We start from the raw sequence: 15,776 nt of genomic DNA, 5'->3' as shown, positions 1-15,776 counted from the left end.
GACGCCCGTGGATACTCAGAGGAGCTTACAGTTCACCACAGTTATGTCCATGGTAGTATAAAGCCAATTTTAGAGGGGACGCCAATTAACTTATTTGTATATTTTGGGGATGTGGAAGGAAACCGGGGCGCTTGGAGGAAACCCAGGTAGACACAGGGTGAATGTACAAACTCCATGGAGAAGCCCTGGCTGGGAATCGAACTGGGGACCCAGCACTGGAAGGCCAGAGTGCTTTCCGCTATACCACCGTGCTGCCCAAGTGCTGCATCAGCAAGGTCTCCTAAGTAAAGATTTCAATGCAGATTGAGGTTTCAAGATGTGCTGTTCAAGATCTTTTAAATAAACATATTAAAATATGCAAATTGGAGGCCGTAGACTTAGGCTTGGTTTACATTTGTTTGAAAAACATATCCGTGGCTCAGTTTTTTGGCCCGGACCAAAACCGGAGCCACAGATACAAATGTTAAAAATAGCAGCCGTCTTTACTCAATAAAAAAAAAAAATGGATCCAGGTTAAAAAAACTGAACGGAGAGTCCGGATTTGTTGGGACTTCACGGAGCCCGGATGGGACTTCACGAAGGCCGGATACGCGGAGGGGTAGTGGCAGGCAGTGCAAAAACGGATCTTCCTCTACACAGACACAGAAAGTGAGAGACATCCAGATTGCCTACTGCCTGCTCCTCCCCTCAATGACAAGGTGCCCCCAGGTAAGCTGGAGGGGGAAACAGCCAGAAAGGGGGGGGCAGCAGGCACAGGGGCGGGGAGGGTGGTCGGACCTCCCCCTCCCTCACTTGGGTCCCCCTTCTGCGCTTCCCCTCCAGCTAGTTTCCTTAAAACAAAGCTTATAGCGAGTGGCGAACTCACTCACTTCCTTGCGTTTCACCACTCGCCGCGTGACTTCCTGCAATGCCGCCCTCTGTACTTCATTGGGCGGCATTGCAGGAAGTCACGCGTGGAGTGGTGGAACAAGGAAGAGAGTTAGTTCGCCGCTCGCTATATGCTTGATTTTAGGGAGGGGGAGCATGGAAGGGGGACCCAGGTGACGGGGGGATCCGCCCCCCCCGCCCGCTGCGCCCGCTGCCCCCCTTCCTGGCTGCTACCCTCTCCAGCATGGAGCCCCACCCACGGCTATGGGCACGGATCCGTTTTTCAAAACATTACCGGACTGAGAACGTGCTGCAAGCCGTGCAGCACAGATCCGTTTTCCATCCTTTTAGAGTCCGGATGCAGATTGCGTTCTGCAACCGCTTGTAGTGTGGACCGAGCCTTAGTGGCCTGTTGTCCATCAGAGCCATTAGCTCAGAACTGGCAAAAAAAAAACCTGTGGGTTGCAGGTATACCCATCTACTGCCCAGGGGAGGTCTAGCCTGAAGGGGTTTTCAGGAAAGGGCAGTCGCTTAAAAGCTATACCTCCGATGTGGAACACATAAACATAACAACTGGGATGCAGAAAAAATGCCACCAGGTGCTCTGGACTGACTAATCAAAAATTAGAAATATTTGGCTTTAGCAGAAGGCAGTGTGTTTGCCGACAGGCTGGAAAGCGGTACAATAATGAATGTCTGCAGGCAATAGTGATGCATGGTGTAGATTCCTTGCAAGTTTGAGGCTGCATTTTTGCAGATAAAGTTTAGATTTGGTTAGCGTTAATATTGTCCTTATTGCTGAGAAATGTAAGCAAATACTTATCCTGCGCTATAAATCTGTAGCGTCACACCCTGTGCCAGAATTCAGCAGGTACATCACGTCTGCACAACTGTAGACAATGACCTCAATTCTGGTAGGCTTACCTTCTGTTTTACCGCATAAGTGGTATTTTATAAGGCAGTTTGCTATTCTGGTAGATTTTAGTCGTAATTTACCGCATGAGGTAAATTAGGTTGTAAAATATAGGGCATGTTAGCACATAATTTAAATCAGTTAAAGACCTGCCTGTTCCTTGCAGTAAAGTCAATTTGTATGCATTTTGCAGTTTTTAGTAGAGTTCCTATTGCTGTTTTAGTGGATTTGCCTGAATAGCAAATCCACTAAAACAGCAATAGGAACTCTACTAAAAACTCAGGCTGTGTAATAGAGAAGAATAGCCAAAATAAAACTCCAAATACTTACTGGATTTTTGTTTATAAATATACTTTCCATAGGTTGCTACATAATCGAATAACCCCCCCCCCCCCCCCAAAAAAAAAAAACACCTCCCAAAGATCTCCTAAGTTATGGAAGACAATTAAAGTCTATTATTATTATTTACCGCATGCTAACCGCTAAAATACCACACATTTTACTACACTTTCCGCATTTATCACATGTTTTACCGCATGTTCGGAAATGCAGAAAATGTTCCAGAATTGCCCAAAAAAAACAGAAAATACTGCATGAGGTATTTTAGCAACAACAAAAAATATGTACTGCACATAGCTACCAGAATTGAGGCCAATAGAGGATAAACCATCACATCATGGGCTTCCAATGATGGTGCTTTAATAGGAGCACTGGGATGCACTACATGTTGTGGGAGGCGCCCTTCCTCAGGGCTTTAGCATCAGGGATGGAGTTTAATGTTAAGGGTATTGATTAGGAATAGGTGGACAAACACTACCCAAGACCACGTACATACACTCAACCTGATCTCCTGGGGCAACATCGCTGGACCGGGCCGCACACACGCATGTCAGCTGTGTGTCTGACGACATGCTGTGTTGCTATGCTGGGTGGGGGGGGGGGAGGAGGGTTGACGAACAGCGCATGCGTGACGTCATGTGATGGGCGGGGGAACGGTGCAAACAATGGGATCGGCAGGGGGATTGGCCTCACTGGGGTTGATTAGATCCGCCCAGTAGATTGCTCATGGGTTGGGGTCGGGGGTCGCCTGCTGCCATACACACGCCTGATAATGACCACCTCAGCTCACCTAAATCAGGCATGTGAACAAGGCTTAAAAGAGTTGCATAAACAAACCAGCAGAGTATTGGGTATAACTTTTCTTTTTTAAATTGATATATTTTTTATTTCCAAATGTTAATATAAATAAAAACTACTGATGATAGAGAGGACCAGTATGGTTTGATTTCTAAAATTCCATCTTTTGCTTATGAATTTTTAGTGGTATGTATGACTAGGGGTGTGGATAGAGGTGTGGCAGGGGTGTGTCTTAAAGAGACTCAGAGCTAAGTCTTCCTGCAGTTTTTTTACTTACCCGGGGCTTCCTCCAACCCCATAAGCATGGATGTGTCCCTCGCCGTCCTCCTCGGTGCCTCAGTTCAGCCGCAATCTTCTCCAGTAAGCATCTCAGTGACGTCAGCAGCAGACCTTCTAAGCATGCGCGGACCATCTGTGCAAACGCAGAAGGCCCCGGCTGACGTCACTCAGTAAGACTGAGTCCGACTGAGCCGCGTACCGGGAGTTGACTGCGGTTGAATGGAGGACTTTGGGAGGACAGCGAGGGACACATCCATGCTTATGGGGCTGGAGGAAGCCCCGGGTAAGTAAAAAACAGCCGGAAGACTCATCTCTGAGTCTCTTTAAAGTGTCCCTCTTTCTCAAACCAAAAAGATAATATAAAGGAAAATGAACCAGGATAGTAAGGACCTGTGTGCTTTGAATGATATTACAACATACATTTTCTTATGAAGTCCTTATGGTAGGTACCGTATCATTAGGGGTGTGCTGGGGGCGTGATTAGAGGTGTGGCATGGGAATGGCTTAAGTGTCCTTTCTTATCTCAAAAAGTTGAGAGGTATGTGCTTTTCCTGGTTCCTTAGCGTTTACTATAAAGGGATTCTAGTGTACTTGAAATTTACGTGTAAGCTATATCACAATAATAGAGATTTGTAATTGCAGAGAGTCAGCTTCAAAATAATAATACAGTTTGCTTTGTATGGCATAACCCCTTACCTTATATAGCTTGTAGCCTTCCAACCCGGTACCAAAAACCTTAGAAAGCTATTTGGGCAGCAGTTCTACTAGTACAAAGCCATAAATACATGAAATAAAAGCAAGATGTATTTGGTGTTTCTAAAACTATTCACACACCACCTGCAGCAGCAGAACTCGGAACGGGAATAGTGACTTAGCATTATGACATGCTGCCTATTCAGTTACACCAACCTTTTAACCCAGAGAAGTATGCAGTGTTTCTTTACCATATGAGTGCAACTTGTGAGTCCTTAATATGCTCTTGCTTGGGGCAACAGATTAGCTGAAATTGTCAGTGGCGGCTGATTGGGAGGCTGGATCTTCACCCTATCACTGCAGGGCCTCTAACACATTTCTTGGCTATGTGATAGCACAGCCCCAGCAAGACGTGCGATAGTGATCAGCCCCTGTCCGTCACCCCGCATAGCAGACACCCGTAGTCACACACCTGTCAGCTATGGCGCTTTTTTTTTTTTATAAAGTCAAACTTTTCACCTTTTCTTCCTCTAATTACAAGGTCATCTATGTTTAATGTTAAACCTTTAAATTCCATTTCCCAGTGCAGTCTCAGAATGTTGAAATACGTGTTCTGAACGAATGCTTTATGGGCAGATTAATACAAAACAATCATAACAGAAAAGCAGTGAGATTGTACTGTTTATTCCAGCCAATCAGATTCCAGATTTATTTATGTAAGCTATGAAACAACACCGCTGGTATGTCCCATAGCAGTTCTGCCTAGCTTTTTCTTCTTTTTAATAATCTTTATTATTCCATTCGTCTTTTTGTTAAGGCAGAGCAATCAGTGATGTTCTGCCTCTGACATAGGCGACCTGGGTTTGAATCTCGGCTCTTCCTGTTCAGTACTCCAACACCTATTCAGTAAGGAGTCCTTAGGCAAGACTACCTAACACTGCTACTGCCTACTGAGCGCACCCTAGTGGCTGCAGATCAAGCGCTTTGAGTCCACCAGGAGAACATATAAATGTTATTTGCCTTGTTTATAGAATAATCTGTAGTGGTGAATTTACTTTTCCAGTACTTTAGGACATAGGGGCTGATTCATGAAGCTGAGCTCTGAGACCAGCGCCACACTTTAAATTCAAGGCTGCACGCTACACTCGCTCTTGCAGCGTAGCGTGTCTTGCTTGGTTACACGCATTGCCTACATAGAAACAGGCGTTCCTTTAAATGCCAGCCTCTGCTTTAAAGGATCACAGCCGCGATGTTGCTATGTAAGCAACACGTGTAACTAAGGAAGGCACGCAATGCTGCAAGAGCGGACGTAGCATGCAGCCTTGAATTTAAAATGCGCTGCTGCTCATGGAGCTTGTGCTGCTATCAGCCACATAGACCCAAATATGTTTAAAGGTGGATACCACCCAGAGCCATTAGGCACTACTGGTGAAGATTAGTGAGTATATGCTATACAAACTCTTCCAAACGGACCTGTAATCTTAAAACAAACACGTTGGCATTGTCAGGTGCGCTAAACTTCAGGTTTCTGATTTACTGATTACTCAGTTGTTCAAATTTAGATTCCCAAGGTACAAAGCCGGCAATAACATTTCAGGCATTCCCCGTCTACTTGTGCCACAGCATCCATTTTTATTTAAACCGAACGTGGGGATGCTATAAATCAAAGTGAAGTCTGAAAAAAGGGGTGCCGCAGTCGCCTTAGAAATATGGGTGCCACTTCAGGCACTAATTCTAAAAGCTGCGATTTTGCAGCAGTGGGTAGGGAGGTTAAGGGTTAGGCAAACCAGGGGAGGGGGGTGTTCAGAGTTAGGCACCACCAGGTAATGTTTAAGGGTTGGGTTAATGGTTAGGCATTAGAAGAGGAAGAATTAAGGGTTACGTATCAGTAGAGGGAGAGTTTAAGGTTAGGCACTGGTAGATGGAGGGTTAAGGGTTAGGTATTGGTAGAGGGAGGGTTTAAGGGTTTGGCATTGGAAGAGGAAGGGTTAAGGGTTACGTATCAGTAGAGGGAGGGTTTAGGGTTAGGCACTGGTAGATGGAGGGTTAAGGGTTAGGCATTGGTAGAGGGAGGGTTTAAGGGTTAGGCATCAATAGAGGTAGGGTTTTGTGTGAGAGTAGAGTTAGGTTAAGTCATAGTAAAATATCGCTAAAGATTACCGATATTTATCAGAATAAAGTAGTAGAATATCAGTAACTTTACTGATGTTCCATTAGCGGCAATCCTCTGCACACTTTTTTAAAGTGCCTTTATTACATGGATGTGTAGTTCAAGTTGAGGTGTCGAGTTGGATGGTTGTCCTGCTGATCTTTTTTGGCATCAGTAGTGTCTGAATGATACACCTGTCACAAGCATGTGACTAGTGCAGTCAGACTTCAGTCAGGGCTGATCTGCATGCTTGTTCAGGGTCTATGGCTGAAAGTATAAGAAGCAGAGGACCAGCAGGATAGTCAGGCAATCTTCATTGTTTAAAAAGGAATAAAAGTGACAGCCTCCATATCCCTTTCACTTTAGGTGTGCTTTAAATACAGAGAAGTAGAGATGGTCAATGAGATGCAAATGAGTTCATGCAGAATTATGCAAGTGTTTATGCTAAGTACGCAGGTTGAAAATAGACCACTCAAATACAGCCACTGCAGTATTCGATTGGTCCTTTTTTAAACTGTATACATTTGCAGAAAAATTTAGAGGAGTCTGATATAAAGTCAGAAGTACCAGAAATGGAGAAGTCCACAACCCTATCAATCCAGGATGTTAGAAAGACTTGCACCCAATTAAACAACAATGATGGCCACTAACTACTTTATAAATCTTGAGGTTGCATCAGAAGATGGTATCAGCATCAGTAGCATCTCTCTGTCAAGAACAGCTTGAGGACGTAACTCTATCTTCCTTCAACCCAAAAGGGAAAAATCTACTTTAGATGGAGTCTTCTTTGTCCTAAGATGAAGCTTTTCCAATCACAAATTTATAAAATTTCTTGCCTAAAGGTACGTTGAGGGAGTCAGTTTTCTTTCTTTGCATCTTGTGCAGTGCGGAAGACTAAAAACGTAGATTGTGATTGCTATAGACAGCGAGAAGTGTCCCTCTTCAGTCACAGCTATGTGTTAGGCCCATTGTATTCTGTGTACTCCTCTTTACATACAGGTGGTAAGAACTGTGAGTTCAGCACTCATGTTTCTAACCTGTAAGAATGACATTTGCACGATTTCGAAGACAGGAAGATACTGTTTCACGTTCCAACGTTGTGCGCTTGTAACCTTAGACATGCTGTCTCTTTGTGCTCCGAACACTTAAATTAGATTGCGTGTTTAACTGGGCAGAATAATGCTGTTTAGGACATTTGTAATAACTTCATGAAATAGATTACTTTGCTGTTTCAGTCAGTGCTTGGCTTTAGACTCCAAGGATTGGACAAGGATCCCACCATCATGGAATTCGTTATTCATCTATTGCCTTGACTTATAGTCTTCTTTTTGTTCTTGCCTATTATCTACTGAATGCATCTCCCTTGGTATTCTACAAAGTCAAGTACAAACCTGCATATTACAACCAATACAAAAACATAAATGTGACATTAATACAGAAAAGTACACGGGCAGCAGTGTTGAGAAGAATATGGGAGAGAGACATGCCCTTATAAGTGTAGAATCTGGAGGGATGGGGAGGAGGAATATCGGCTTGCTGTTGTGTTGCTTTTCAGTTCACTAAAAAAGAGGATTCTTGTGGAAACCCCACCTCCCATCCCATCTTCAACCTGGCTCTCTTCTAAATTAACAAATCGTGCAGAGAGTGTGGGTAACCTTTATGCATACTAGTGCTTACAGATGACTTCCATGCCAGTTTAACACAGATTGCATGCAGATTCGAAAGGAACCATTTAAAATTGGACTTAACTGTATTTCATTGGCCCAAGTTCAAGCTGCATGTACTTTGCATTGAAGTCACAAAAAAATAACATCTGATTGATTGTCTCCCCTAATCCTGTCTGATTGCCGCTCTGTCTTGCGTTTGCTCACTTTATTTCTCTCCACCTTTTTTATTGGCCTACATTGGCTCCACCTTCTAGCTTGTAATGTCAGCACTGCATACACCAGCTCAACCAAAATCCTGAGAATTTTCTGTATCTCAGATTATCAGTCGATTGTCTTAAAGCGAGAAGTAACAGAAGAGAGATCAAGAAATGATTGATATTCTCCATGTAATTTGTTTATATTGTTTGATCCACTATAAGCCTGCACGTCATCATCTTTACTCCCTCATTATGGGATGGAAGTTCACAGCTGATGAACCCATGCCAGGGAAAATTCCATGTCAATGACCGGTAAAACAAATAGTTTTTGCTTATATGTTATTTATTAAGGTATCCATGCATTCAAGACCTGAAAACTCTCATCTTTGGTCACAAGAAACAATCATATGAGGTGGTTCCAACCAACTTTTGTAAGTGTGTACAGGTGTCACCTGATGTTTGCTGACTACACAATCGTGCTTACTACATCTACTGCTGACAGTTGCCATAGATGCAAAACACTTCCCCATGCATCTGTTGGAAAATATCCATTTTCACAGATTGAAGTTTTATCTGGGAATGGCTGTTTGTTGGATAGTATCAATGGTTATTCATCCAGCAAATTTTCGTTAAAAAAAAAAAATCTCAAAATTGGTTTTCTCAGCTGACCAAAGAATGTGAAGTCATTTCTATGGGTACTATTACAACTGTGTAAATGTTAGATACAGCAGATACTATGTCAACTAAGCAGTGTGTCATCCTCTTCCATCAGAAAGGAGAGAAGAACATTCTACGTATAGGTATTCATTCTCTGGGATCTGTGCTGTGGGGTGATGACATCTGCAGTGACGAACGTCCACACAATGTCCACAGCCTGACTCGGTTTTTGTACGCTCTTCGAGGACTGCTGAGGTCATCTCTTTCTGTGTGTCTCATTACACTGCCGGCACATCTTATCCAGGTGAGTTCACTCTCTGGTGTATGCTTTTGCTATATAATTGCCACTCAAGTCAGTTTGCTATTTAAAGTGTAAATAAACTTAGATGGAACATAAACTGATGAGATGAGCACCATCTTCCTACTCCTAAATATAACTTTTTTAGATATCCCAAAGTTTCATGTAATGTTTAAAAACTTAAAAAAAAAACATTTATTGTTTTTCTCTGCTTCTCACAGTCTTTCTGTGTCCCAGAGAGCTTAAATATACAAACAACTGACCTTGTTTATCTATTCCCTGCACTCAAAAACTGTTCTCTTTTAGGAATGAGTTTTATGGCTTTAATTCCTTATCAGCGAGGGTTACTCTATAGTCCAACTTGGTCCCGACTGGAGAGAGAGAAAACTGTTACTTGCATAGCTGAATGTTAACTCTTTAGGGCAGAAAAAGAATAAAAAAGGAACATTGCCTAGGTATTTGTATACCTGGCTCTGTGCATACACGTGTCTATGTAATCATGTCCCTTTAAGTCACCAAAAAGTTAATAGTAACCCCTACCTGAATCAGAAGATTAAGGTCAAAGGCCAACTGTTCTACCCCTTTACCTAGTATACTTAATTTCCACATACATTTCCACTCATCCTCCTACCATGATAACAAGATGGGGATTGCAGCTTCAGAAATCATCCCATTGGCTTTCTGTGGGATGATATCAGAAATCCCATAGACTTTAACAGTCATTTTAAGGATGGTCCAAAATATGATCCGCTATGAGAGTCGTGCAAAACTAAAGTTTGTCACGTGTAATTGGACATCTGTCAACATTGTTTAACACATTTTCGTTAAGCGATCATTCATATCATAAAATCAGCTGAAAAATCTTCTGGTGGGCATGGACCTTAAAGAGATGGAAATTGGGTGGATGTGTTGTGTTGTGTCAGAATGATCACAACAATCCTCCCTGTGTAGCCAGCCTATCTGCTGATGACATATTGGCATGTTCTGTGCCTGCTATGGATCTTCAGAGGCTTACAAAGCCTCTGATTGGCTGCCTAATTGCCAACTAAGCTGCAGACAGTCAGGGTTTTTTTTTTATCTCTGAACATGGACCCCAAGGCTAGGCTTATATGCCCCATGTGTGATTTTGACTTTGGTATAAAATTTAGCTAAACGTAGGGCCAGCTCTCACGGCCGGCTGCCAGCAGCTCATTTCGCCATGCTCAAATGCAGAAAAGCATTTGGCATCATTTCCCATCAGTTCGTCACCACGTTTTGAGCCCCTATGGCACCTTGAACGCTGCCAACGCTAGAAGCTACATGCGGCATTTTGGACCGCAGTGCTTGAGCAATTGACGGTAAATGCATTGAAACCTGAGTTTAGAGTACCAATGGGGGACCTTCATTCCTGCCAAGGGGTCACTACCTATTGCTGCAAGCCCCTAAGGACACTCAAAGCTGTGTGTCCCAAATTGTCAGCTATTCAGTTATTTTCATAATTAAAACATATTTTATTGGCGGAGTAGGTGATTGTTCTCAGTATTGTATTATATACCCGCACAAGCGGGTCTGTTATTTCCTGTTATAGTATGTTACAGAATTCTGACTGGAGACCATGAGGTCCCGGAGATTTCATATTTCATAGGGATTTTATTATTTGCAGGACAGCTTAGTTATCTTAAAGAAAACCTGTACTGAAAATTAAAAGTCAAAATAAGCATACACAAGTCATACTTACCTTCCATGTAGTCTACTCCTCAGTGCCTTTCTTCTGTGCCACGTCCTGTTTGCTCACTGTGATCAAGGGAATTTTCCGTCCTCCATTTTGAAAATGGCCAATACCCATAACAGCTTTCTGGTCAGCACACAGTTAAACTGTAACATCGCCCACTTGAGCCATAGGGAAACATAGACATTACCTGGTACATCAGTTTTTCTCTCAGCTATAACTGACAGCAACTGATATTTTACTGACAGCAACTGATATATTTCAGATCTGACAAAATATTGTCAGAACTGGAAGGGATTATTGTCAGAAGAAAATGGTGAGCTTCTGAGAGGAACTGATGGCAAGGTAACTATGTAATGTTCATTTGAAGTTACCTCGTGTGTTTATTTTAAATATTTTTACTCAGTACAGGTTCTCTTTAAGGTTCAGCATAGCTGCCTGCTCCCCTGAGACTTGTGCAAGTGGGAGATGTGCCAAGAGACTTTCAAGATCCTGCGTCTTGGTGGCTGACGTGGAGTACAACCAACAGTGTAGAATTTAGTGAATATATTGTTAATGGACTTGGGACTGTGTTCTAATACGCCTGTTTCATTGTACAAGGATATTGGTTTAGTCTGCTGCTTACCATATTTGGCATTACTATGTTATCGAAAAGTCTACCTGCCTCATCGCCATACTTGAAAATTTGTATGTGTCTTATTGAGCTTTTCAATTTTTGATTGGTCAGAACCTGACTGGCCGGTATTTGGGACAAATTTAATCTCACCAAGCAGGAACATATTATTATCGTATAGGCCTGACGCTACTCCCGATTGCACTGTTGTCGACCTGAGGAAGCCGCTGTGAGTGTTGAAACGCATTGTTAGGTGCTTGTGATAAAGTTCCTTTGACACTTCATAGCATGCCCTCTTCATTGAAAGTAGGACCTGATCCTTTTACCTAGTATTACTATTATATACGTACACAACTGGGCACCTCCGATCTACTGTATTACATTATTATCTTGTACTTTATGAGCCCTAAAAGATACTTATTCTTAACAGAACTGCATTTTATATTTTATGGTTTGTTTTTGCCTAGACATGGGTTTACAGCCAAGCAATGATGTTAATTGATTTTCTAGAGTATTGTCTTTTTTTTGGGGGGGGGGGGGGGGTCTTGCTTTGGTTTATGGGGAGAGGGGTCTTGCTTTGTTTTATGACCGCTTATTATTGACTGATCTCTAACAATACTGTATTCTTTCTGCACCTCGTGTCCCCATACTCATCTCTCTACACTATCATGTGTTTGACATTCTGAGATGCTGTATTGTATTTGATGGAATGAGAATCTGCTTTTTTGTCTGGGATTTGAGCCTTATATTATAACAAGAGAGGCTGAAAGTGCTTTTTCTTTACCTCCTCTCCTATACGAGAGCGTTTTAGTCCTGACCTAGATAACCCTTCTGTCTCGCAAAGAGCGCTTTTCTTGTAAGGGGCTGTCAATTGTGGCGGAGTGTGTGCTAACATTTAGCCGTGTCTCCAGTCTGCAGTGCACCAATCATAGTTCCGTTCCTGCTCTTAGGCTATTTTCAACATAAAACCTGTGCAAAAACAATGTATTCAGTACTATTCCTGCCCGTCTGATCATTTTAATAATGCACAGATTTACGTTTGTTTTATTTTATTCACACGTTTAAACCTGACATAGAAAAATAAATTACTCAAAGGAAAAGTGTGTGTATGTATATATAATTACAAGTACAGTGTGTGTTTTTCTGCAGAAAGACAATATATATTGAGGCAGTAATCAAGTTTGGAAACTCAATGGGCTTGATTCACAAAAGAGTGTTAACTGTTAGCACGGCCGTTTTCATGCAAATTTTTGCGTGAAATCGTTATTGTTTTCACGTGAAAAATCGCGTTTACGCACGAAAAAGATAACTGTCGTGCGAAAATTCGCGTTTGCACGCTAAACCGGTTAATTGCGTGTGAAAATTCACGATCACGTGCAAACGAGAAAATTTGCGCCAAAACTGCCGTACTAACGATTAGCACTCTTTTGTGAATCCAGCCCAATGCCTGTTATGTAATTAAATATGGTTCATTTGCTCTACAAAAATTATTTTTTATAAAGAACAATGCATTTTATGATAAAGAGAACTCTTGAAGAAACTTTTGGTCGATTTGATCAGGTTTTTTTGTTGCAAGTTTCTGATTGGCTGTTTGCAAACATGTGTCACTTCTGCTTCCCATGTAGGCTAAAGCTGGCCATACACTCAGATGTGGCAAAATGATGGATTCCTCTCTAAAAGGAATTGATTCCTGTCACCAGGGCTGTGGAGTCGGTACCAAAATCATCTAACGCCGACTCCTCAGTTTATGAAACCACCGACTCCCACTCCAGGTATCCAAAAATTGCTCCGACTTCACAGCCCTGCCCACCACACACTGCACATCAATTTTTAATAGATTCCAGCAGGTTATCTATTGAAAATCAATTGAACTACAGTGTTGCACTGTTTGACCTTTCACCACTTCTTCCCCACGCTCAATCGATCTACACACAGTGTCTAATCGATACTTTCAAAGATTTTCAGTTGACCGAAAGTCGATTGATCTGACATTTTGGGGAAACCGTGAAAATCGATAGATGTGTGGGCACCTTTAAACAGGTAGCAGAAATGGGACGCCACATAATCAGAACTAACCAATGAGAGACTTAAGGTGGCCATACATCAGCCAACTTGGCGGCCGAACGACTATCCGATTTGATTATTCTAATTGCATCGGATTAAAATTGGTGCTGCCAAGTGCACGCCCAAGTGACAATGCGACCTATTTTGGGCGGAAATTGGTCGCGTGAATCCTTCAGACATGCTACAAGGTGTGAGGCTGACTAGCTTGATCGGGTATGCGGTGGTAACGGCGAGCGAGATCAGGGCGAACAACGAACGCGACAAAACCCCCGGTGCTTTTCCTGCAGTGTGTAAATGTGCATGTATGTATGCGTTTATATATTACCTGTCCTGTGTCAAGGTGCCCATCCGTCTTCCGAATCGACCTCTCTTCCATTAGCCCCAAAGCATGCTGCCGGCACAGCAGCATATACAGGGCTAATGAAGATGGACGGGCACCGCGACACAGCACAGGTTATGTATAAACGCCCACATACATGAACATTTACACATTAGGGAACACCAGTCAGACATTGCATGCGGCAGATGTGGAGGACTCATGCTGAAATCGGCCTGCGGTGTATGGGCAGCTGACAGATCTCTTCGATCAGATTTGATCAGAGAGAGATTTGTCTCTTGGTTACATCCGCCTATCATTGCATGATGTGTAACCACCTTTAAAGATGAATCACCTGACCTGATCAGATCAGCCACATGCTTCTCCAGGAATTATCATTGAGCATTAACTAATCATGTCTTCTGATATCAAGGCTCTTATTACACTGTAGCAAAACAAAGCCTTTGTGGAACAAAGCTCTCCCATCATAGACGCTGTTGCTGCTGAAAACAAGTATCACATTTTCTTGTGTCATTTTTAATTTTGTTCCAATTTCTTTTCATTTTTAATCCTCCAGGCTCCATAAGAAAACTTGTAATTACATTGTAGATATGTAAACACTAATTAATTACATTAGCAATGTTTGTGTAATATGCAGGAGAACAGAGGCGCCAAAAGGATAAAAGGAAGCTAAATGAGCTTAAAAACCAAATTCTTGGTAAATAGAGGAGGTAGTGGTGGACTTACCTCCTCCAAGTAGACACACAACGACTGTAGTAAAGACAGTCAATATATTTTATTTATGAACTCCAAATATGCAACGCATTTCGCAGGTTTGATCCCGCTTCATCAGGCAATAACAATGGAGCAATACCATATGTGGTCAGTAGAAGAGCCAGGCACCTCTGTTAGACAGGGGTGGAGGGTTGAACCCCCTTTCTCTCATTTACAGAGAGCGACTTCTTATTCCTGAGTAGGGTCAGGAAAATCTCCCCACCTGCCTTTACAGTGGTACCCTAATGGTAACCCTGGTTTGTGAGTATTAATATTTACTCTATCTAGTAACCATTAACCAGTACATATTACACTATTGGGGCTCTTGGTGTTCCTTGTTTTTATCTCGTTGCAATGTTTGTGTAATGTTCTTGGGGGGGGAGGGGGGGGGGGGTTATACTTAACGCAACAATACAGCAAAGGGGGCTACCACTATCAGAAGATAAGTACAGAGGCAGGCTATTTATGACAGCTGCAGAAGCAATTCTGTTATGATTAAACTTATACCGAAATGTGCTTTGAAGAACTTACTTAAAGGGCACCTGCAATATAAAAATTAAAAATAAATTTCTGCACAGGACTCTTCTGAACCAAGACAGCTAATTGTGATGCTGCGCTGATGATTTGGGTGCTACCGTAGACTGTAATACGAATTATGGCTATATCAGTTCTCAATGACTAATTTATCAATTTAGCAGCCGGCAATAGCAGAAACTCAGATTAGAAAAAAGTTGAGATAATTCATCTGCTTGCAGTAGCTAAAGCCTGTATTATCCCCCCCCCCCCCCCCCCCCCAGTTGCTACAGCTTGATGAGGGTATAGCATTTAGCCTGTTTATCGGCTTCACCCTGCGCCCAAACTTTCCCATGGCATTTTTGAATGTGCGCCTCTGAACATACCCGACAAAAGTTTATCATATATGTTCTTGTGGCCAGGTTCCCATCCATGACAATACGCGAGTGTGGTCCACGTCTACTCAGGAGCAGGAGGACAATGCAGCACACAAGCGACTTTGTGCTACTGCACTGGCGTGGGCCGTACTTACACTTGCGCAATATGTTCATGCTCCTGTCCGTGTAAAGAAAGACGGTTCCAGACAGCAGCGGTGGGGTCAATGAAGACGTGAGAAAGTTCTGGATCATCCAGGTGCTTCCATCTACTATGGTAAGTATCTATCTCTTTTTGCTTTTAAATGAGGTTCTGATCAATATTTCAAAATATTTGCCTCATTTATTTACCTCCATTTAAAGCAGCAGGGAGAGCCATACTATCCCAGGAAAAAAATGCATATATAAGTAGATAAATACTTGTTCTACTTGCATAACAGATTGTATTGTACTGTCCATATTTTTATTACAGTGAATTTTAGATGGTAAAGAGAAAACTGTTCCAGGCATTTTCCATCTTTACTGCCTCAGAATAAACACAATCCTGATGTCATTTC

General features: G+C 42.4%; 1 protein-coding gene across 1 annotated transcript in view; it reads left to right on the top strand.

The window, feature by feature from the left end:
• The window catches only part of ELP4 (elongator acetyltransferase complex subunit 4), a 477,499-nt gene that overhangs the window by 170,752 nt on the left and 290,971 nt on the right, over nt 1-15,776 (top strand). The window contains exon 7 of the mRNA XM_068261125.1: nt 8,675-8,863. Within this exon, the coding sequence (XP_068117226.1) occupies nt 8,675-8,863 (189 nt within the window). The remainder of the gene's footprint in view (nt 1-8,674; nt 8,864-15,776) is intronic.

The sequence above is a fragment of the Hyperolius riggenbachi genome, chromosome 11 (genome assembly GCF_040937935.1).
Source record: "Hyperolius riggenbachi isolate aHypRig1 chromosome 11, aHypRig1.pri, whole genome shotgun sequence".
Lineage (NCBI taxonomy): Eukaryota > Metazoa > Chordata > Amphibia > Anura > Hyperoliidae > Hyperolius > Hyperolius riggenbachi.
The sequence above is the reverse complement of the archived record's forward strand: the minus strand, read 5'-3'. Positions and strand labels throughout refer to the sequence as shown.